At 40.2% G+C, this 22,875-nt stretch overlaps 1 protein-coding gene across 3 annotated transcripts in view; it reads right to left on the bottom strand.

The window, feature by feature from the left end:
- LOC100665990 (histone PARylation factor 1) overlaps positions 1 to 22,536 on the bottom strand; it is a 60,357-nt gene extending 37,821 nt beyond the window's left edge. Inside the window, exons 1-7 of one of the 3 annotated variants that reach the window (XM_003415845.3) lie at positions 22,420 to 22,536; positions 17,987 to 18,146; positions 16,254 to 16,443; positions 15,016 to 15,114; positions 10,464 to 10,614; positions 5,289 to 5,376; positions 1,641 to 1,813 (exon numbers count right to left, since the gene is read on the bottom strand). In XM_003415845.3, coding sequence (XP_003415893.1) covers positions 1,641 to 1,813; positions 5,289 to 5,376; positions 10,464 to 10,614; positions 15,016 to 15,114; positions 16,254 to 16,443; positions 17,987 to 18,146; positions 22,420 to 22,467 — 909 coding nt within the window. In that variant the 5' untranslated portion in view covers positions 22,468 to 22,536. Of the gene's footprint in view, positions 1 to 1,532; positions 1,814 to 5,288; positions 5,377 to 10,463; positions 10,615 to 15,015; positions 15,115 to 16,253; positions 16,444 to 17,986; positions 18,147 to 22,419 lie in introns of all 3 variants that reach the window. The other 2 variants (XM_023554980.2, XM_023554981.2) reach the window with 2 other exon arrangements.
- Positions 22,537 to 22,875: the final 339 nt, after the last annotated feature.

The following is a 22,875-nucleotide window of genomic DNA, read 5'->3' as shown; positions in this document are numbered from 1 at the left end:
TAAACACGAAGCGCTCTAACTCCAGAGGCTTTCGGCCACTGCGCCTTAACACCTCTTTGTGATCTAAACACGAAGCGCTCTAACTCCAGAGGCTTTCGGCCACTGCGCCTTAACACCTCTTTGTGATCTAAACACGAAGCGCTCTAACTCCAGAGGCTTTCGGCCACTGCGCCTTAACACCTCTTTGTGATCTAAACACGAAGCGCTCTAACTCCAGAGGCTTTCGGCCACTGCGCCTTAACACCTCTTTGTGATCTAAACACGAAGCGCTCTAACTCCAGAGGCTTTCGGCCACTGCGCCTTAACACCCCTTTGTGATCTAAACACGAAGCGCTCTAACTCCAGAGGCTTTCGGCCACTGCGCCTTAACACCTCTTTGTGATCTAAACACGAAGCGCTCTAACTCCAGAGGCTTTCGGCCACTGCGCCTTAACACCTCTTTGTGATGTAAACACGAAGCGCTCTAACTCCAGAGGCTTTCGGCCACTGCGCCTTAACACCTCTTTGTGATCTAAACACGAAGCGCTCTAACTCCAGAGGCTTTCGGCCACTGCGCCTTAACACCTCTTTGTGATCTAAACACGAAGCGCTGTAACTCCAGAGGCTTTCGGCCACTGCGCCTTAACACCTCTTTGTGATCTAAACACGAAGCGCTCTAACTCCAGAGGCTTTCGGCCACTGCGCCTTAACACCTCTTTGTGATCTAAACACGAAGCGCTCTAACTCCAGAGGCTTTCGGCCACTGCGCCTTAACACCCCTTTGTGATCTAAACACGAAGCGCTCTAACTCCAGAGGCTTTCGGCCACTGCGCCTTAACACCCCTTTGACCCCGAGGCAGCTGCACCTGAGTGAGCACTGAATCACTGTCGGTACACAAAGAAATGGGACCACTGGGATCCATAGGGTTTTCACTGGCTGACTTTTGAAAGGAGATCCCCAGGCCTTGCTTCCTAGTCTGTCTGAGTCTGGAAGCTCCATTGAAAAGACCTGTTCAGCATCACAGCAACAGGCACACCTCCACTGACAGATGGCTTGTGGCTGTACATGAGGTGCACTGGCTAGGAATCGAACCCTGGCCTCCTGCATGGTAGGTGAGACTACGACCACTAAATCTCCACTGCCCTTCAGCACCAATTAAACAGTAAGTAAATGTTTTTTATGAGCAAACAGTTAAGGATAAAGCCATATCTCTCAATAATTTAAAGCAAATTTAAAGTAGTATTCATTCTTCATCTAAGAATTCAAACACAGTAACAAGCATTCCACTAAAATGGGAAAAAAATGGAGCCAAAAGAAAGGTGTATGTACACATCCATGTGCACATGCATGCCCACACTAAAACACAGAAACTTAAGTGAAACACTAAAGGGCACATCCCTACCACTTTAATGTAAACCTGAATGCAAATAATCTTGGTTACTCACCTTTACCAATACACAAAATGAATTTCAAATAAAACATATTCTTAGAACAGTTGCTTAAATCACTTAAAAAAGTTTGTTCTAAAATACAAGCTGAATCCATAGCCCACCTATGCTTGAACTTGGGGATTTCAAACGTACATGCTTGAGTGTGGCTATGTGCTGTGGGGCAGGGCAGGGGTTGATGGTGACTGAGAGGTGGAGATTTTTTCACTCACATGGGAGCCATAGCAAAAGAGGTCCATTCCCAACTCAAGCCCCATGCCATAATCACATTCATCGTTGGCAAACTGCACAAAAGTCATCATTTCTTGGATGGGAGCAAAAGCTTTAAGTCTCTCCTCGTCACTTGGTGCCTCGACAATTGTCTTGCAAATTCTCTTGAGGTCGGCTGAGGGAAATGAATGACACACACAAAAAGGCTGAAAGCTGGGGTTTTCCTCCTATGACTTTACCAGTATAATTAATGCTGTTTTTTTTTTTTTTTTTTTTTTGGGTAGTCATCTACAGCACTATAATCTAGAATGGCAATTTTATAATTTTTCTCCTTAGGATTCAAGCATAAAAATGGTTTGAACAAAAAAGGTTTCTTGTATTAACTACAAAATGCGACTTTCACAATAAATTTAGTTGCAATGATTTTATATAAAGCTTTCAAAGATCGTCAGTAGGCTAGGCCAGGAGTTGTGGCAAACTACTCCCATAGGCCAAACCTGGCCCACTCACCCCCATCTTTGAATTGCCCTCAAGCTAAGGATGGTCTTCCCACTTTATATTGGGAAAACACACACACACACACAGGAGACTATACCACAGAGAACTTACATTGCCTGTGAAGCCTACCAATTACTACCTGGCCTCTGGGCTAGTTCACACACTGTATTAGGAGTTGGAATTTTTAAAAATCCAAATAGACAAAGTTTACAGTTTTTTCTCCCCTGCTGTACTTCATTTAAAAAAAAAAAAACCATCAGTGACTTGTGAATTGAAAACAAACAGAAAATGACGACATTGTGAGATAAGAAATCACTGCAAAGTAAACCTTTACCAAAGCAGGGGAAGTGCAGCCATGGGCAAAGTGTAATTTGAGGTAAAAACAGAAATTCGAGGGACTATCTAATAAAAAGTTAGCTAAAGAAAAAAAAAAAATCAGTGACATGATATTGTTGTTTTGGCTTCAATGTTTTTGTTCACTACTTTCTGGTTGCCAGTGTGCATCAGATCTCAGGATGGATGAGGATGAAGGCTCTAATCAACATCTCATTAGACGTCCTTTTCAACAAATAGTCCTTCCTTGTGGATAATCCATTAATGAAGAGTGGATATTACCAAACAAGGCCACAGAACACATTTCTAAACAAGATGGCTACTATTTTGGGAAACAGGAAGATTGGTTAAAACATTAACAATCACACTTAAGAATGATGTAATTACGAGATATGAAGCACAATATTCTTATATTAACTGAAAATCTCTCTCTTTCCCATTACTGCCGAGTTGATTCTGACTCATAGTGACCCTAACATGACAAAGCAGAACTGTGCCTTAGGGTTTCCCAGGCCTAAGACCCTCAACGAGGGGGACTGACACAGTGGCTGCGACAATGGGCTCAAACATAGCAACAATTGTTGAGAATGGCCAAGGACTGGGCAGCATTTCATTCTGTTGTGCATAGGGTCCCTATGAGTCAGAGCCAACTCAACGGCACCTAACAACAACAACCTTTACAGAAGCAGACTGCCACATCTTTCTCCCGCAGAGCGGCTGGTGGGTTCGAACCGCCGACCTTTTGGTTAGCAGCCAAGTGATTAACCACTGCACCACCAAGGTATACTTTGATCAAAGGGGTAAAGAAATACCAGGGCTTTTAACCTCAGACTACACATATTATTTGATTGATTCAGTCATGATGTCCATGTAGAACGCACGCTGTCTGTGAGGTTACGAAATATGTTTTGCTCCTTTTCTCACCTTTGGTAGGTCATTATCACATCAGACAAATGACAATACTTATCACCCATGTCCCTGACTATATAGTAGTGATATATTTATTGGTTTGAAAACTTTAAAAAAGTTAAATGATTTTATATTAGCTTCATGACCTTTCCTTTTCTTCCTCCTCCAGAAAACCCAGTGCCAATCATTTCAAGAAAACAGACTGGGCTTCCTCCAAAAGTCTCTTTTCCTAGGGATGGGCAAATAAGTGCTTCCTTCTTATACCCTTAGAAGATATGTAACTAATTGACTGGGCCCTTAGAATCTCTTTCCCCACAGTGCTCCAGGAGCCACTACAAGTCAATTCAGGTTGGCATGCAAGTTAAGACCTACTTGTCTTCTGTCAGCAAGTGATTTACAGTCTATTACTTTCTAGTAGAGTGAAACCTGTGAGAGGTGGAATTCGACAGGACTGCCTTGTTTTTCCGGGTCTCACAAGTGTTCCACCTTTGACAGGATGCAGTCTTACCACTTTCGTATCGCTTGTTTTAGTGGAAAATATTTGAGTTTTCCTTCTCTGATAGGTTTCCGCTTTACACAGGTTCCAGCTTTTGCACGTTTTACTGTATTATATTTTCTAGTTTTTCTCCTGGCAAGTCACATATGAACTAGAAAAAAGCAGGCAAACTTAGGAGAATTACTAACCTAATAAAACACCGAAGAATATAGGTGAAAATATTCAGCTCATCACCAATATGAGAAGTATGTTTTTCTACCAATAATAAAACATTTCATAGAAATCCACTTAACAGAATTTCTATAAAACTTATAAGAATAAGCTTAATGAGTATCTAAATAAGGCTTTAATTAACTCAAAAATTAAGTCTTAAATTTTGCTACTTAACATTTAATGATTGAAGAATTTTAATACTTAACCCTTATTTTACCCCTGCTGCTACTGGACTGAGTATTAAGCTAAGCCACAGTGGAGTACTTACACAACTAATCGAGCAAGTATTCTTACTTTGGGGAAGGAGCCCTGGTGGCACAACGGTTAAGCACTCAGCTGCTAACTGAAAGGCTGGCGATTCGAACCCGTCCAGTGGCTCTGCAGGACAGAGACCTGACGATCTGCTCCTGTGAAGATTACTGCCTAGAAAGCCCTACGGGACAGTTCCACCCCATCGCACGGGGTTGCTATGAGTCGAAATCGAGCCGACAGCACCTAAAAACAACATGTACTCTAAAGTCAGGAAGACCCTAGTTGGAGATCCAGCTCCCCCATTTACTACCTGTTAGACCTTTGTTTAGACCTTTGTGGTGTAGTGGTTAAGAGCTACGGCTGCTAATCAAAAGGTTGGCAGTTTGAATCCCCCAGGCGCTCCTTGGAAACCCTATGGGGTAGTTCTCCTCTGTCCTGTAGGGTCGCTATGAGTCAAAACGACTCAATGGCAGTGGGTAGACCTTTCTGGATCTATTTCCATTCTGTAAAACAGGGTAAGACCTACCGTAAAGAGCCGGGTGAGTATTGACATTTACTTGGTACAGTGAATCAGGACACTGCAGAATTGCTCAGTACACGGTATCTCATTCGCCAGGTTAAACTGTTATTGTAGGAAGCTTCAAAGAGGTATTTGGTTAGGAATAAACCTGCTTATAGGGAAGGTGTGATTAAAATTCAAGCAGTGTAACCCCAGGGGCATGTTAAAAAAAAGGAACAAAAAAATTTTAACAATAAAAAATTAAAGAACTTGCTCAAGGAACCAGAGATATGATAGTTTTAATTCAGGCCAAACTGGCTGGCTGTGAATCACCGAGGTCCCACGAGAGGCATATGTATGCACCTACTGCCCTATATAAGAAGAACCTTCACGTACATTTATTAACATATATATTCAAACATTCATGTATTTACATATGAAATGTATTACCATCTGTTTCAGGGAGCTCTCTGTACCCAACATCATTTTTATCTACTGGGACAACCAAGCCTGCACCATGAAAGGTCTTTGTCACAACCTAAGAAAAAACAAAAAACCCAGAAAATTTAATCATAGTAAACAAAGAAAAAACCCAACATTTCTACCAAAATATAACTTAATGACATTTTATTTCACTACATTTGGACACTAGAATAAAAGTTTAATATTTTTTTCCCCTGCAAAATTAAAGTCAAGCACTTGAAATAATTATAAAACAAATAAATTTATTATTTAATTGTATTGGTCAGTTAGAAGTCTGCATCCTGCTTTGTTAGGGGAGAAACCCAAGGCAACCTATTACTGGAGGCAAGCCAGAACATCAAATTCATGACGTATCTTCTAGGTAGAAAGCATAAAACCCTGGGTCTAAAAACAAGCTAGAAGGGATAGTTTCTGGTAGCGGAAGTTGTGGTAGGACAGAATTCCTCTCATCCATACTGCCAAATTCAGTCCCTATGCCGTTTTTCTCTGGACTATTCGGACTTGTTTGCAAACTTCCTCAAAGTAGGGCAGTTTCTAGTTTCGTTGTGCCCTTTATGGAGGCAAGTCATCTAACAGGTGAGCTTTTATTAGCCTTCAGAGACAAAGGCCCAACCACAGCCACCACCACAACCCTTCGTCTACAGTCTTCCCTTTATTCACATTAGTGGCAGAGTTCTGACTTTAGTCAGGTCTTTCCTTAATGAAACATCTGCTTCAAATATTTACAATCATGTGAAAATTTCCAAGATGGAAGGACACAGCCTCAAAAATAAACTCTAACTGTAAAGTCCTCTTGCCTAAGTCTCTTTGTCTTAAAACATATTTCAAACTAATAACCCCACTCTCTTGCTTCTTTCATCATCTTTTAGTAAGCCACCAGCACCAGAAAGAGCAGATTATTCAAAAAAGGGTTTTCAGACAATTGTTCTTCCTTTGGGAGGAAAAAGGAAGTCATAGCCAAATACCTTATTCTTCATACTAAAATCATTTGCAGGTGAATTCCAGGATTGAATGTAAAAATAAAACCAGAAGACTAATATAAGAAAATAAGGGCAAATTTTTTACATTCGTGGATTGGAAAAAACTTACAGATTTGACTACCAAAAAGTAAAAATTAAGAACAAATTTAAGACAAATTGATGAAAAGTACCTGTAATACATATGACAGTAAAATTAGTAAAGATTAATGTCTTTAAACTACAAAAAATACTTACCAATAACTAAAAAAATGAACACCCACATTAAAATACAAGTGAGAAAAATGATAATTTTTATAAGATTTATAATTTTATAACCCCCATAGAAAAATGGGCAAAGTTCTGGCAGTTCACAAAATACAAATGGCCAACAGATGTATGAAAAATATTTAAATTACATATTAAATTAAAAAATTAAAACATTGGTGTCACTTTACACCCATCAGAATGGAAAAGATTAAATGACTGATAATACCTTTTTTTTTTTTTTTTTACCCAGCTCTGGTAATAAAAAAAAAAAATAGTATGGGGAAAAGAGTCACTTCCATACATTGCTGGCAGAAATGTAAACCGGTATTAACTCTTACGAAGGGTAGTTTTGCAAATAAAGAAACACATTCACACACAACCACTTTAAACTACTCTGGACCTGGCAATACTTCGTCTAGGGATTTCTTCCAAGGAAATAATCACACAAGACTTCAAATAATGATATAAAAGGATATTTATGGCAGGGATGTCTGAAAAATTTTAAACAACCTAAACCTTGAACATAAGTGCAGTACTCTGTAAAAAAAAAAAAAAAAAACTCTGTAGCCACTTAAAATTATAATGTAGATCTTCAATCTAGCAAGATGAAACGATAATCACAATATCACAATAAGTGAAAAAAACAGGTCAATAAACAGTGATAATGAAAGATGAGAAGGATGCTGATTTCTTATCTTTCCTCCCATCAGGCTGAATGACACACAACAAAAACCATGGTCTGTATGTATTTTCACAGATGGTTAACTGTCCTAATTTTTATAAGGAGGTATCAATTACCAGCAAATCATCAGAATTCTACTAGTAATTTTATTATGAAGAACTATAAACTGAGGAAAACCCCATATGTCGGTGGGTGACAATCAGTCAGAGGTGAATGGAATAAAATATACTCTCATTTCCCGGTATCACTAAATCAATGTTCATTTTTAAAAATGAAGAAATCTGGGAATAAAAAAGGCAAAGGGATTTACCCAACAGAATAACAGGAAATTAGTGAGAAGATGAGGCGGAAAGGATTCTAAGTGTGGAAGATGTGAATTTAGTCTCAGCCCTGTCACTTGTGATTTCAGACAAGGTACAAAGCTTCTGTAAATCCCAGTTTACTTATCTATAAAACAGGATGACAACTCCTACTTTGCTTACAGATTTTTTGTAAGGATCAAATGAGGTAATTCATATAAGAACTTCACATTCAAAAACACCATAAGGTATTGTCATTATAAAAAGTCACTAACTCACATACTAAAAAAGTTTTTTTTTTTTCTCTTTTATCATGGATTAAGTTTCTCAGGGATAGAAAGAACTAAATGAGGACCTCACAATAAAAAGAACAAACTTATTTACACAATAGAAAAGGGTATAAAAGCATAATTACCTGCACGTTAACAATGGTTGTCTTTAGAGGAATGAAATCGTGGTTAGCTTATAAGTTCTATTTGTTATCTGTTTTACCAGCTATTTTTGTAAAGAGAACACGAACAAAAAAGGAACCACTAATTAGCAATATGCCATTAGATAATTCGCTTTTTTATACCTTGATTTCTTCATTTTTAATAAAAATGAATATCGATTCAGTGGTGCTGGGAAGTGGAGGTGTATCATCCCATCCACCTGATTCTGATGCCTCAGGATGTCACCCACCTGTACAACTTTCCAAAGTTGGTAATTCTTCATGATAAAATTACTAATAGGATTCTGATGATTTGCTAGCAATTGATTCCTCTTTATGGTCATTAAAACCCCCCAGATCAGCTGCTGTGGAGTCATTTCCAATTCATGGCAACCCTGTGTGTGTCAGAGTAGAACTGTGCTCCACAAGCTTTTCAACGGCGGATTTCCAGTAGTTCACCAGGCCTTTCTTCGGAAGTGCCTCTGGGTGGATATGAACTGTCAACTTTTTGGTTAGGAGCCAAGTGTCTAACTAACAGCCAAGGGCCTAACTGTTCATGCTACCCAGGGATCCCTTATGGTCATTAAAACCAAAACCTGCTGCCATCGACTTGATTCCAACTCATAGCAGCTCTATAGGACAGAGTAGAACTGCCCCATAGAGTTTCCAAGGAGCGGCTGGTAGATTCGAACTGCCAACCTCTTGGTTAGCTGCCGAGATCTTGACTACTGCACCACCAGGGCTGCTATGGTCATTACTACAGTTAATATATGTAAAAAATGTGCAAATATATACATACCTTGGGAGGGGAAAGGCCAGGATAAATATACCTATAAAATTTAACCCCAATCATAGCATCCTAAAACTCCCTGAAACAAATTATAGTTGATGGTAGAAAATAAACAGGGCTCTGATTGAAAGAATTTGGAAACAGCTATTTTGTCCATAAGATGGGAAAGGCTCCCTATGACAGCCAGAGAGGTAGCAGCAATATAAAATCCTAAAATAATTTAAGAATACCAGATGAAATGAATTTCATGAAAATATACACATAGTTAGGAATTATTTCCATTTTTAGTACTAAAGAAAGAGGATTGGTAAAACAGCATTTTAGTGCCCACAACTTATGAGAATATCACCCCTGCCAACGGAACCAAGGTCAGAGAAGGAACTGAAGTGGGCTTCTCAACAGCCAAGTACTGGAAGGTAGTGTGCCTATTTACTCAGGAATAACGAGTACTTCACTCGGCCTAGAAATTCAGATAAGCCACAAGAGACAATAGTGAGAGCTGCAGGCAGCCAGGGAGGCTTCACTGCACATAAGGTTACAAACGCCCACAGATTGTAAGAACAAATTTCTATAAAACCCATTGCCATGAGATTCCCACTCACAGCCACCCTACAGGACAGGGGAGAACTGCCCCATAGGGTTTCCCAGGAACGCCTGGTAGATTCAAACTGCTGACCTTTTGGTTAGCAGCTATAGCTCTTAACCACTACACCACCAGGGCTTCCAAACTCCTGTGAGACTCCCGTTTTCTCCTACCCCCTTCTTCCTTAATGACCCCATCAAGATACTTCTGCTTGTGTCTCTCCTAATGCCTGCAGTGTGACAGGATTGTTCTGTAAAGCAGTCAGTACTTTTAGATTCTGGATTCTTTTGGTTTTTTAGTTATAAACTTCTGAGTAAGTTAACAGAAAAACTTGAAGAATTCTGCTTTGGGGGAAAATGAGAGTCTTAACAGGCGCTTTCTCCCAAAGCAGAATTTTTTAAGTTTTTCTGTCACCTAACTCAGAAGTTTATAACTGAAAAACAAAAAGAACCCAAAATCTAAGAGTATTTATTGCTTTACAGAGCAATCCTGTCACACTGCAGGCGTTAGGAGAGATACGAGCAGAAATATCTTGATGGGGTCATTAAGGAAGAAGGGGGTAAGGCTGCTTACATACGTTTACTGGAGGAAAAGTGAGGTCTTAATACATTGCTTCCCAAAAGAGAACTGTAGCTGAGGCCTTTAATTAAAGCAACTTGAAGGCATATCTTTACAAAACTGTCCCCCAAAAATAATTTGCACTAAATCAAGGCACCTTGGCCATTAAAAATAAAAATTGTTTTGTGAGTGAATGCCATTATGTACAAAGTTGTTCTCACTTAACCTTATGAAATGATTAACTGATAAGAAAAGATTAAGAGCGGTAAGTACTGGCATGAGTTAGGCTACCACAGAGCGATATCACCAGTAACGTGGCAGATTAGTGTTCACTTTTGAGAATGGTGTTGACTCAGCCTTTTTAACAACCTTCAGGAACCATCTGATTCTTGCTTCAGGGCTAGCCTTCCAGCAGTCCTGGTACTGGGACAGCCCTGGAAGAGACCCTGAGGGGTGGCCTCCAGCTCTCTTTAGCTTGGAACTAAAGCAGAGAAGAATGACGTGAAGGTTAGAAGGAATCAAGAGAAGAAAAATCCGTTAAACAGAAAACAGAGGCCAACAGGTGAATTCATACTTTCTTGTCTCTCTGTTTCATCTTGATGGTTCTCTGCTCCAGTGAGTATCCCAGGTCTCTGGCTGCTTCTGTAAGTTTCTCATCTATGCTTTTCAGAAGACTAGTTTTCTTTTTATCTGTTACTTCTTTAAGTTTTTTCATCAAAAATAATCTGAAAAAGAAGTAAAAGCTCTCATTATGTTGCAGGCCACTGTGCTGAGTACACAGACCACTGGATGGTAAAGGAATGAAATGAAAAACGTGAAATTCCAGGAAAGAAAAGGTCCACAGAGTCCCTATCCCAGCAGTTCCCTCAAAATCACTAAGAGATGTCTTCAAACATGGGAAAGGCAATACAAACAAAAAGCTGCCAGTCACAGAAGGAGCAAACACAATTCAAGTTTGTAGTATCCCTGTAATGTCTGCAATAAAGAGAGAAGGGATACTTAAAAAGCTGAAATTATGTCACGTTATAAAGTACCTGTGGCATACCTGATATGGCGTACCACTTTGGAGAAGTCTGGCATAAGAGAACAAAGTAGCATGTAGACACCAAAAAGGAATTTTTAAAGAGTCAGAGCCTATTGTTATAATGTTTAAAGTCAGCATTTTGTTAATGTTACCTTTGAAATTTATGTTAAGATAAACGTAGAAAATGTAAAAAGGAAGCAAAGCTATAAGCTTATATAAAAGCACAATCCAAAGTGATTTTTAAAGCTATGTGAATACTACAATATATTGCTAATGCCAGCTAAGAAACCATTTATTTTATCATACGCAGGTTAAGATTTTTGCCAGCACTCAGCTGGGGAGGATGGAGAAGGCAATCTCCTTCCTCTCTAGTCAGTATAGGACTCCCAGGAGGAAGCTGGCATCTATTCTCACTCTCAACCTTTGAGAGCTTGCTGTGGGCTGGGCACTGTGAAGGACTCAGAACATTTACAGTGGGTGCTGTTATCTCCATTTTACAGATCAGAAAACTGAGGCACAGATGATAAATAATTTCATATTTTATCATAAACAGGTTAAGATTTTTGCCAGCAGAGTAAGAAGAAAATCAATAGTAAAATGAAGATATTAAGAATGGATTAAAGTACCACAGAAACTGTGGAACTTAAGAGCACTACAATCATTGTCTTTTAATTAGAGTGTATCTGTTTATATTAAATGTTACCTTCAGTTATAACCAGCTGTACCAAGAGAATATATTTAAATTAACCATAAAAGGCAAATGTGATGTCAGGCCCAGAGGAGTCAATCTTTTCACTCTTCCTTAGCCTCTGACGTAGCACATCGTCCCTTCAAGTCCTCTGTGCCACTCATTCCCATATCTTAAAGTGGATACTGTTCCCTCATCTGGAGCACGCTTTTTCTCATTCTTTCTAGTAAATTCTTATGCATCTATCAAGGTCCAGATGAAATAACCTCTTTATGAAGATTTCCACCACTCTTCAAGGCACTTAGCTGTCTCCCCATACTTAACACATTATGGCTATCCCTGTACCATGCACTAAGCTTTTGTCTCTCAGCTTCAAACCTATTCTCCAGAACTGTTTTGTGATGCTTAAAGGTTAGCTGCAATGTAGAAATTGAAACCATATCAATGAACATTCTGTACTCTGTTACATTAATTCCACTGCAATGCCTTGAACTTTGCATGGATCTTAGAGCATCATCCAAGGGTCATTTGGAAAATACTGGTTCACACTGTCACACGTATCTTTCAAATTTTGAAACGAATTTTCATTATATCAAATTCACTTAATTATATCACAATATTAAAAAAATCACATTCATTAGTATTACCCCCATCTTATCAGAAAAGTCCTTAGGTATTTAGAGGCCATCAAGCTCACAGTGGTGGTTACAAGTTTCTTCAATTCCAATTTTTGCTTGAAAGTTTAAATTTTATCACTGCAACGAATGCACTCAGCTGTTTTCCCTGGTTCGCTTTGACAGGCTGCCTTGGTTTACTCGGGAAATGTCTGCCAAATACCCATGTCTGAATGACCAGAACTTGACTGTTAGTCATTCTCTTAATAGCAGAAAAAAGTTCAGCTCACAACTGATTCACACAAATGCTTTTCCCTTCAGACAAATCATAGTCTTTCATGTGCAGAAGCGCTTTCTACGTACTTTCCATTTCATGACACGGAATATTAGAAAGATGTGTACGTGATGGTGGAGATTTAAAAATTTTATCATCGACATTCTTAAATGATACTGGCATTACGTTACTGCTAAGAAATCTTAGCTCGCATTATTATTGGAATAAGGCTGTTGAAACATTTCCCTAACTGCTCCCTATAAAGGGTTTACCAGCCAACACTTCTATGAGTGAAGTTTCTTACACCCGAACCATTATTACCATTCTTTACGAAATCTCTGCTGGCTTAATTTGCGTTTCTTTGGCTACTATAAATCTTACACAGAGAACTGATCTCCCTGAACATAAAGATAATTTGTTTATAACAAATGATCTGTCTTGAAAGACCTTACTTAGGCTGGTTTAAAAAAAAAAAAAAAATTAAGGTCTGATAGCTGATTCAAGTAAAGGAAGGTTATCCCAAAACTAAAACAGTTATAATAATTAAAAAGTACAAAAATAGTTATATCTCAAAGTAATCTTTTACCTCTATGTTTGAGATAGATTATTGGAGGCAAAAAACTATTTTTGCATGAAATAATGTTAGCTCCCCAAATATTCACTTGCTGTTCTTCACCTAAATTATAAACCATACTACCAACGCATTTTTTTTCCTTTTCCTTTTCTGTGTTCTCCTATAAGGTGAAGCGATACCAGAATGGTTTCGGGTCATTTCAGATTACCACTATTACGTTATCTTCTGTTTTAAGAAAAAAATTTTAATAAAACAAGACAAATTAAAAAAAAAAAAAATGAAACTACCTTGGTCCGCGTAGAATTAACAAATTCTTTATCCAGCACCTACTAGTGGCAGGTATTATGCATGAGATAAAGCTCTGACATCATGGAACTTAGATGTTAGTGGAAGGGAAAGACAAGCAAATAAACAACTATAGTTTCTCATAAAGATGGCACCAATTTAAACTGAATGATAAATCTAAAGGGTTTAAAAGAACTCTCTAAATTACAAATACTACACAGCATCTTAAATGAACCTTAGAGGTATCGGAGAAGAGCCTTTCTATGGGTATCTACAATGCAGTGATATGCAGGTATGTACATGGGACAGTTTAGTGGTAGCACTAAATTGGCTTAGTTTGCATTCTGCTACAAATACTATTAAATTACAGGGAATACAAGTCTTTTTAAAGGTAGGATAAGGTCCCTGGTTGGCACAAACGGTTTATGCTCAACTACTAACCGGAAAGTTGGCAGTTTGAATCCACCTGGCAGAGTGGAGGAAGAGAGGCTTGGCAATCTACTTCTGTAAGACAATAATAACTGAACATCTATGGAACACAGTTCTACTGTGAAATATATGGATTCGCCATGAATCAGAATCGACTCAATGGCCATGGTTTTTTTCTTTTTTGGTTTGAAAGTAGGTTGTTAAAAGAGGTCATATAAAACACAATCTCCTTATTACAGTTAAACTAATAAAAAAATGTTTTCTTCATTTTATTACAATGTAAACTGCATAACTGTGACAAATGTCTTCAAATCACGTCTGTGGCTTGATACAGTGTAGCCTGGCTCACTCGACTCCATTCCAATCCCCTAACTGTACACATGAGAGCTTGTGCATTTCCCATACTGTTCTCCGGCTCAGGCTCCACAGGGAGCTAGCTCGCGCAAGCAGATGCATATCTTTGAAATCAGAAAGACAGAAGAGATACAGGTAGAGGCTGTGCTTCTGCTACATCCACCAGTGAGCACAGCTGGAGTACCATCTGGCTGTTCTGTAGCAGCTGTAGAGGGAGATCTTGGTATCTGGTCCCTAGCTTCATGGGTGTTGAGAGGTAGGGGCCGGGCATCACTCTACCGGCACAAGCTGTACCACAGACACTGCGGTCCTGGCACAGACAGCAGCTCTTGACTCCTAGGAAATCGGCAGTTCTGTTGTGCAAGCAGTCTTGATGTCTCAGCTTCCTGATAGGAGCAGAGACATGAACTCCATTGGTGAGCCAGTTCTGCCACACAACTGTCATTCCCGGAAACTCAGCCTGCTCTGTCAGCCCTTTCAGTGATTTTCCAAGTAGCTGCTTTCCTCTACTAAATCTTTCTGTTTGGACTGTTTACTGTGAGTTCTTACACTGAACCCTTAATGACGGTATTTAAAGTCAGATGTCTAAAAGAGGCTTGTCAATCTTCCGATTTTGCTGTGGAACAACTGAGGTGGAGATTAAAATTTTCATGAAATAAAATAATTAGTTATACGAGAGTTTTTTTTTTAAGTGGAAAGTACCAGAACAGGAGTAAGTGGGTAAAACTATCACATCTGTTCTGTAAAGTCATGGAAATGATCTCTAGAATTATAAAAGTTTTGGCTTACCTCTATGCCCCTTAATAATGGAATGATACAGTACAAAAATTGTATACATATTTAATAGTAATTAGAAGAGGGACTGAAATAAAATATTTTCTTACTTGACTGCAGCAAACACATTATCTCCACTTTGAACAATCAGACAACTTTTCTTCGCTTCATTTGTACCAACAAACACAGGAAGTTCATCAGGAGAATCCCTGTTAAGCGAAAGGTATTATTAATTTAGTTTATCATAATTTTTATTATCTGGCAGGCAGAATTTTAGGTCTATGGATGACCATCTATACTTGTATTTTTTTTTTTTTTTTTTAATTGGAATATAAGTTTCCCAGGTTTAAGCTCTAGGTTTCTTAGAAATATCTATGACAAATCTTATTTATATAACAGAAACTAAAATTAAGATTTTTAGACCCTAGTACTTTCACATCCAAATACAAAGGAGAGTGGACGAACGCAGGCCTGTCAAAGCTGCAGGGGAAATTATATACCATCATCTCTTTCCCAGTTTTAGAGTCTCTAAAAAAAGGAAAAACAGAAAAGAAACAGGACAGAGTTACAAAACATTAGATGAAGGATCTTACTCATGTATATAACCAAATCCTTTTATTTTATGATTAAGGAAACCTATACAGAGAGATCAAGTGACCTCACCAAGATCACAGTAAGTTCACGGGAAAGCCGGAAGCAGAACCCACGTGGCACAGTTCCTGCCCCCACCAGAACTACTGTTCTGTCGGCCCTTCCGATGGTTTTACAAGCACCTGCTGTATTCACTTCTCCCTGGGAACTTTTCCTCTACTTTCTCTATTCTCTTATAGTTGATCTCCACACAAAATGGCAATGTTTCTACTGGTATAAGAAGATAAGGTCTTTTCCCTCAAACTACCACTATTCCTCAACATTTTAAGCATCTTGCATGTATTAATTCTCATAATACTCCTATCAGGTATGTACAATTACTATCCCCATTTTTTATACACAAAGCTGTCGACTCTAGAGCCCACTCTTAACTACCAGTTGTCACTCTGGCCCCTGGAATACATGGCTTATTTACATAACAGCTGCTCTAAAATATCTTTTTTGGGCTAAGTGGGCTCTTCTGAACCCAAAAGAGGAAAAACAAAGACAAAGTTTATAATTACCAAGGAAAAGCCAGTGAGGTAAACCTAAAGAGTCTACCCATCCTAGAGTTTATCCATTTAAAATGGCAATAGCAAGAACAAGAGATGGCCCATTCTCTAACAGGGGGAAAATACACCCTTCACCTTGGGGGAGGCCAGTGAATGTCCAGGCGGTGTTAGTTATATTTTAGAGAAGAAGAAGAAAAGATCTTTACCTGAAATACCCCATGTGGTACTGAGTCTTATTATCTCCAACCATAATGGTCTGGAATTCAGGGGGATCATAGTAGAACCTCCAGTGAAGGCTACAATTCAGGCCTGCTGATTTTTTCTTCATTTTATGTTTTCCGGCAAGGATATCATAAGGACCCACTAATCGAAGTCCAAGGCTTGCAGAAAGGGAATCTATAAATAGAATGTGTTTATTTAGACAGTATCTTTCTGGAGGCAAAGAGGAAATAATGTCTTTCATTAGCAAGCTATTTCTAATCGTTTTATAAAATTTTCTAATGTTTTAAAAAAAAAAAAAACCAAAAAGCTTCAGTTACCATGTGAAGATGTTAGCTATAAACACTCAATGGAAAAGAAGCCAGAGAGGGATTTACATTTAGGATTTCCTCTGAAATTTCCCACTGAAGTAGCTTAACATCTCATACATTCCTGCTGTCCCTTATTTTAGCCAAAGCAAGACTGTCTGTGGTCCTATGGGTATATCAGAGGTGTACACACTTGCCTGGTCTCACTACTACACTGCTGTTAGCCTCAAATACTTATAGCACATACACGTTAAAAAAAAAAAAAACACACGTTAAGGGAGAGACAAACAGCAAATGAGTATGGATTAAGGAGGGTAAAAAAATGTTTCCTTTCCCTTCCCTGAATGGTTATAGGCTCAGCCGCTCACTCATCTACTTCTGAAAAGTCAGCCACCGAAAACCCTATGGAGCACAGTTCTACTCTGACACACATGGGGTTGTCGTAAGTTGGTATAGACTGGATGGCACCTGGTTTCCCTCTGCGTCAGCTAATTATCACTCCAGATTCCCCTGCCTCCTTGACAACTTATTTGGCCATCTCTAAGCCTGGGTGATTCCATCTTTCTCTATTCACAGATCACAGAAGGACAGTGTTAGATAAAACCACACAGTCACATGGTCTGTTCAAATGTATAATTTTCTAACGTCAGATGGGTCTTCCCTGTTTCTAAGAGGAAGGTATGCACTCCAAGCAGAACCTGGAGGAAGAAAATTCTTGGAAGAGGTTAACAATGTGAGTAAAGGCAGGGAGAGAGTCTACTTCAAGGAGGAAAAATAGTTCATCTTAGCTGAGAATAGTATACAGTAATTTTTAAAGTAACAAGAAAACTAAAACCACCTATTTCACTAGCCAGAGATAATAGGGGTTCAATAGTTTTGTATACAGAAAAAAATTTCCACACTTTCTTTCCCCTATGATTAGAGATCCAAAAACCAAACCTCTTGACGTCAAGTCAATTCCGACTCATAGCGACCCTACAGGACAGAGTAGAACTGCTCCACAGGGTTTCCAAGGAGCGGCTGGTGAATCTGAACCGCTGACCTTTTGGTTAGCAGCCAAGCACTTAAGCACTGTGCCACCAGGGCTCCTGAATAGATATAAATACATAAAAATTTTAAGTGAGATCATGTTGTTTTATAATCTGCCTTCTGGAAACGCTGGTGGCAAAGTAGTTAAGAGCCACAGCTTGTTTTTCCTTAAACATTAAGCCCTCATCAAATCATACAGTAAAATTATTTACCTTTGCCAAAATAATAGATGACAGGGATGTAGCACTCTGGCTTTTATTTGTATTTCTCTTATTAGAAACACCTTTAAAATTCTTCCTTTTCTATTAACTATTTATATCCTTGGTCCAGTTTCCTATTGTCTTTTCCATCTGTAGAAGGAGAATGATTTGGGAGCAACTCACCAGCTGGCTTTTCTGGATCAAGTGCTTCACAGAACTTCCAGAAATGATAGAAATCTTCAGGCAGAGAGAGCTTATAATGATTTTCTGCTTCTTTTCGGAGGTCACTGGAGACATCAGCTTCACAGGACTTACTTTTCTTCACATCAACTGCTTTTTCACACTGAAAATTGGCATACAAAACTTTAGTTCTCCAAATGTACTTTCAATAGCTCTCCTTGCATAACGATATTGTTTATTCTTGTGCACCCAACTCTTCTAGACATATGCTTTCTTTAAAACTCGGTAAGTAGTATTCCTAAGTAAAATCTGGAGATTCTTTTAGACGAAGATAAAGAAGAATTTACAACAAATGATGGGCAAGAGGGACCCACATAACAAGTCTTTAAATATATTTCTCAGAAGAAAAAAGTAAAAAAGGAAGAGGAATGAAGAGAAGGCAGGTTTTGCCCTCTTTTGCTAAACAACATGTTATCATAACATTTTTTTTTTTTGACAGATTCAGTGATCACATCAGAAACAGACTGTCAGAAATAATTGGACAGAACGAGATTTACCAGTTAAAAAGCTGTTTCTTCACAAGACTAAATGGGCGCACCAGCCCAGGGTAAGGACGAGAAGGCAGGAGGGGGCCAGGAAAGCTCGTAAAGGGGAACCCAAGGTCAAGAAGAGGAGAGTGTTGACACGTCACGAGGTTGGCAACCAATGTCACAAAATCGTACATGTATTGTTTAACAAGAAATAAATTTGCTCTGTAAACCTTCATCTAAAATACACACACAAAAATTATAACCATTAAAAAAAAATTGTTTCTTCAACAAAGTCCAACCAGAGTTGGACTACTATCATTATTACTCAGACTTCAACTTAAAAACAGGTACCTCTCTTTTGACATTTCAAATGAAAAGAGGGGGAAGGTTAGTAACTGCTGCAAGCACCAACAGTCCCTAAACAAAATTAAGAGTAGCACTAGAGTAAACTATGGGTCCCCAAACCCAATTATTCTAGAAAAGGCCTTCTACTTCAGGATAAAAAAAAAAAAAACAAAAACAGGATAAGGTTATAAAATTCATCTTTCTCTAGTACCTCTGCAACATAGGTTTCAATATATAAATGTGCTACGTTTTACAATGCCTAATAAATATTTGACAAATTTCTTCAAAGATACTTAGTTGGAGGCTATTCACCCTTAGTTATTTAAGTAGCAATCTGACTTTTTGGGAATCCAGAACCTTTCTTTTCGGATTGAGTTCCTTCCTCTTTATTGTTCCTTTCCACCTAGATCAGTGATTCTCCATAGGAGGCGATTTTGCCCCAGGGCATATCTGGGAGTATCTGGAGACATTTTTGGTTATTACAACTGGGGGTGGGGGGGGAGCAGGGGGAGGGAATGCTACTAGCCAGAGATGCTGCTAAAAATCCCACAATGCACAGGACAGCTCCTGCTACAAATCCTTCTCCAGCCCCATATGCCAACAGTGCCAAGATTGAAAAACCCTGACCTAGGTGTTTCCTGTATTTATATTCTTCCTTTTTCCCAGGAGGCTCAAGTTCAGTGATTCAAAGTCTACAAAAGGTATTTACAAATCAGAAAACAAAAACCAAGAATTTTTCATGACGGTACTACTTCTAAGAACAAAAAACTAAAAGGAAATACCTAACGGATTGTCAAACAACGGAGTATTATACTTAGTGAAAAGGAATCACAGGTACCTATAGGGTCGGGATCGACTCGATGGCAGTGGGTTTGGTTTTTTTTTTTACACACTTTTTTTTTTTTTAAATGCTGATCAATCTTAACAATGCTGAATGATAAAAGAAAACCCTTGAAGATTATATGTAGCATGATAGCCATTTTGTGAAGTTAAAAAACAACTAAGTATCATTTAGGCATGCATTCGTAGATGACAAAGCTTAAAAAAAAAAAAAAAAAAAGAAGGCAAAGGAACAAAAAAACACAAAATTCAGGCTGGTAGCTACATTGAGCAAGGGTAATAAGTTAGGCAGAAAGCATGGGGAGGGATACAAATAGATATAAAGTTATTGTCAGTGTTTTGGTTTTGGGGTTGGCTGATGGGTTCATAGGTGTTTGTTATATTAAACACGGTAACAAGGCCCAGCACTGACCAAAGATGTCAGTTTATCATGCGCCGGGGATTATGGTCAAGCCAATTGTGTTTATATGAAGTCATTCAGAAAAAAATTAAACAAGAGGCTATATGGATGCTGGTAATAATAGCAATAGTAGCTAATGTTTACTGAGCACTTAATATGTGTCAGGCCACAGTTGTAAGCACTTTCCACAGATAAACTCATTCAATCCTCACAACTACAATCTGAGCTAGATACCATTCCCCACGTTTTACGAACAAGGAATCTGAAATTAAGTAACTTCCCACAGTTCCTGAACTAGAAAGTAGAAGTGGGAGTTAAACCCAAGTGGGCTGGCTCTAGAGTGCACGCTTAACCATCAAATCAGGTGCTTCCACAACTACAAATAAAGAACAGTGGGAACATATGGAATACTGATCTGCCCTCTCCTCTGTCTTTTCCCCCCACTGCCATCTTTTTATTATTTAAAAAAAAAAAATTTTTTTTTTTTTTTCTTAGTGGATACCCTGGGCCTCTTTTCTGTTTTTATACCTGTCTTTAGCTATACTTTCAATGATTGCTATTAGCAACAATAGCCTTATCTGCTGGGCTGAAAGGCAATTTTGCATAATGGTTAGGTCTCCAGAGTCAGACTGCACGGGCTGACTCCTGGCACTATCACCTGGGGCAAGTTATATAACCCGTCTGTGCCTGGTTTTCTTACCTACAAACAGGGCATACGTAGTACCTAGACCAAACAGGGTGGTTATGAGGAATAAATGTGTTACTGTACGTAAAAATAATGAAGGAGCTCTGGTGGCACAGTGGTTAAAGCGCTTAGTTGCCAACCAAAAGGTCAGCACTTTGAATCCACCAGCGGCTCTGTGGGAGAAAGATGTGGCAGTCTGCTTCCGTAAAGATTTACAGCCTTGGAAACCCTATGGGGCAGTTCTACTCTGTCCTGTGGGAAGGGTTGCTATGAGTCGGAATTTACTCGACAGCAACATTTTTTTTTTAATAGTCTTTACAGAGTTGCCTTCAATTTTTGTAATATGTTCCTAATTCCATCATTCTGCCAAAGCAGTTTTTAGAGTACCCTCAAGAGGAGAGAAGGGTTTTCCAGCTCTACCCCACACTAGTTCAAGCATCTCAAAATCCGTTAACTGCTAGCATTCAGAAAGTGTCTCCTTCAGAGGCAACACTTACCGTTTTTTCCTGTGCTCCCAGAAAGGATGACCCATAACCCATAACCACAGCCGCCCTCTAACGACCAAGTCCTCTAACAATGTCTCACCTTACTCAGTTATAACACAGCCGGAGTAACTTTTCCAAACTTTACTTTCATAATGACACTTCTTTCCTGTCTGACTCCCTCACTGCTATGCCAGTGGTTATAGAACTTCTGAAATCTGACCTTCCCTCCCAGCCTCAGTAGTACATTTACGATCTGGTCCCAGCATACAATTACAGCTTTATCGGCTCCCTCCTACCTTCCCGTCTCTCAGACTGCAGCCAGGCCAAACTCTCTGCTGTGCTCCAAACATTTCCTACACTTCTACGTTTCAGTTCCGCTTATTTCTCATTCTGCCCTGTGCACCTTCAACTTACTCTTCAAGGAACATTTCAAACACTGAGTTGCCCCTAGTCTTCCTTAACGTTCCTTAAACCCGTTGCCGTGGAGGGGATCCCGACTCATAGCCACCCTATAGGACACAGGAGAACTGCCCCCATAGGGTTTCCAAGGCTGTCAATCTTTACGGAAGTGGAATGCCACATCTTTCTACCACCTAGGCTGGTAGGAGCCGCTGGTGGGCTCAACCCCTGACCTTTCAGTTAGCAGCCGAGCATTTAACCTCTGCGCCACCAGGGCTCCTTATGATTTGTTAAATCCTGCTTCAGTGTTTCCACAGCTCTTTCTACGCACTATGTTAATACCAAACAAGTTACAGTAAAATTCAACACTTCTGCCTCCCTGGACTGGGGCTCTAGTGGAGCAGGGACTGCCGACCGCAGCGCGCCAGTGCCGGGCACGTACTCTGTCCCCAGGCCATCCGGCTGGTTGAGCGAATGCCCGAGTCGCCGCTGGTCGCCTTAATCGGCTCCTCAGGATCCGCGGGGGCACAGGTCGGGAGAAGATGCAAAGGCAACACGTCCCTGGCCCAGCCCCCAGCAGAGCGGGAAAGAGCGACCCCAAGGCGGTCCCCGAACAGATCGCCGTCCCCGAGAGCACGGCAGGCGCTCAAGGGCTCCGGGATGAATGAAATGGGCTGCCCCTCAGTGCCGAGGCTAGTAACACACGAATCGCCCCGCGGAGCCGCGGAGCCGCACAGCCTTTCCGGCAGTACCTGCTGCCCCTCCCCGCCGGCCCGACGTTTCCCGCCGCCGCCGACCATCCTGCAGCACCAGCGCCGGCAGTACCCGGGGTCCCGCCGCTGCTTCCGAGCGCCGCCGATTACTTCCGGGTTCAAGAGCCGCCAATCCGCTCCCCCACGCCGCCACGGGCGCGCTGTTTAGGGAAGAGGCCCCGCCCCCGGCCCCGCCCCGCCCACGCCCCGCCCCTCGAGCCCTGAACCTGCAGCCTGCTGAGGCTCCGCCCACTCACGGGGGCGTCGGGAGGTAGGTGTGCCGTCCACAAGCGCGGTAGACGCCCCTGCCCAGGGTACCAAGGTTGCTGTGAGGACCTCGCAATGATGCTCCGGAGAGTTTTTACCGGAATTTGGGTCCCTTAACATGGCCCAAAGGAGCCCTAGTGGCGCAGTGGTTAAGCGCTGAGCCGTTAACCTACAGGACAGCAGATGGAA

This window comes from Loxodonta africana, chromosome 21, assembly GCF_030014295.1.
Source record: "Loxodonta africana isolate mLoxAfr1 chromosome 21, mLoxAfr1.hap2, whole genome shotgun sequence".
Classification (NCBI taxonomy): domain Eukaryota; kingdom Metazoa; phylum Chordata; class Mammalia; order Proboscidea; family Elephantidae; genus Loxodonta; species Loxodonta africana.
This window is presented reverse-complemented; position numbering and strand designations above follow the sequence as displayed.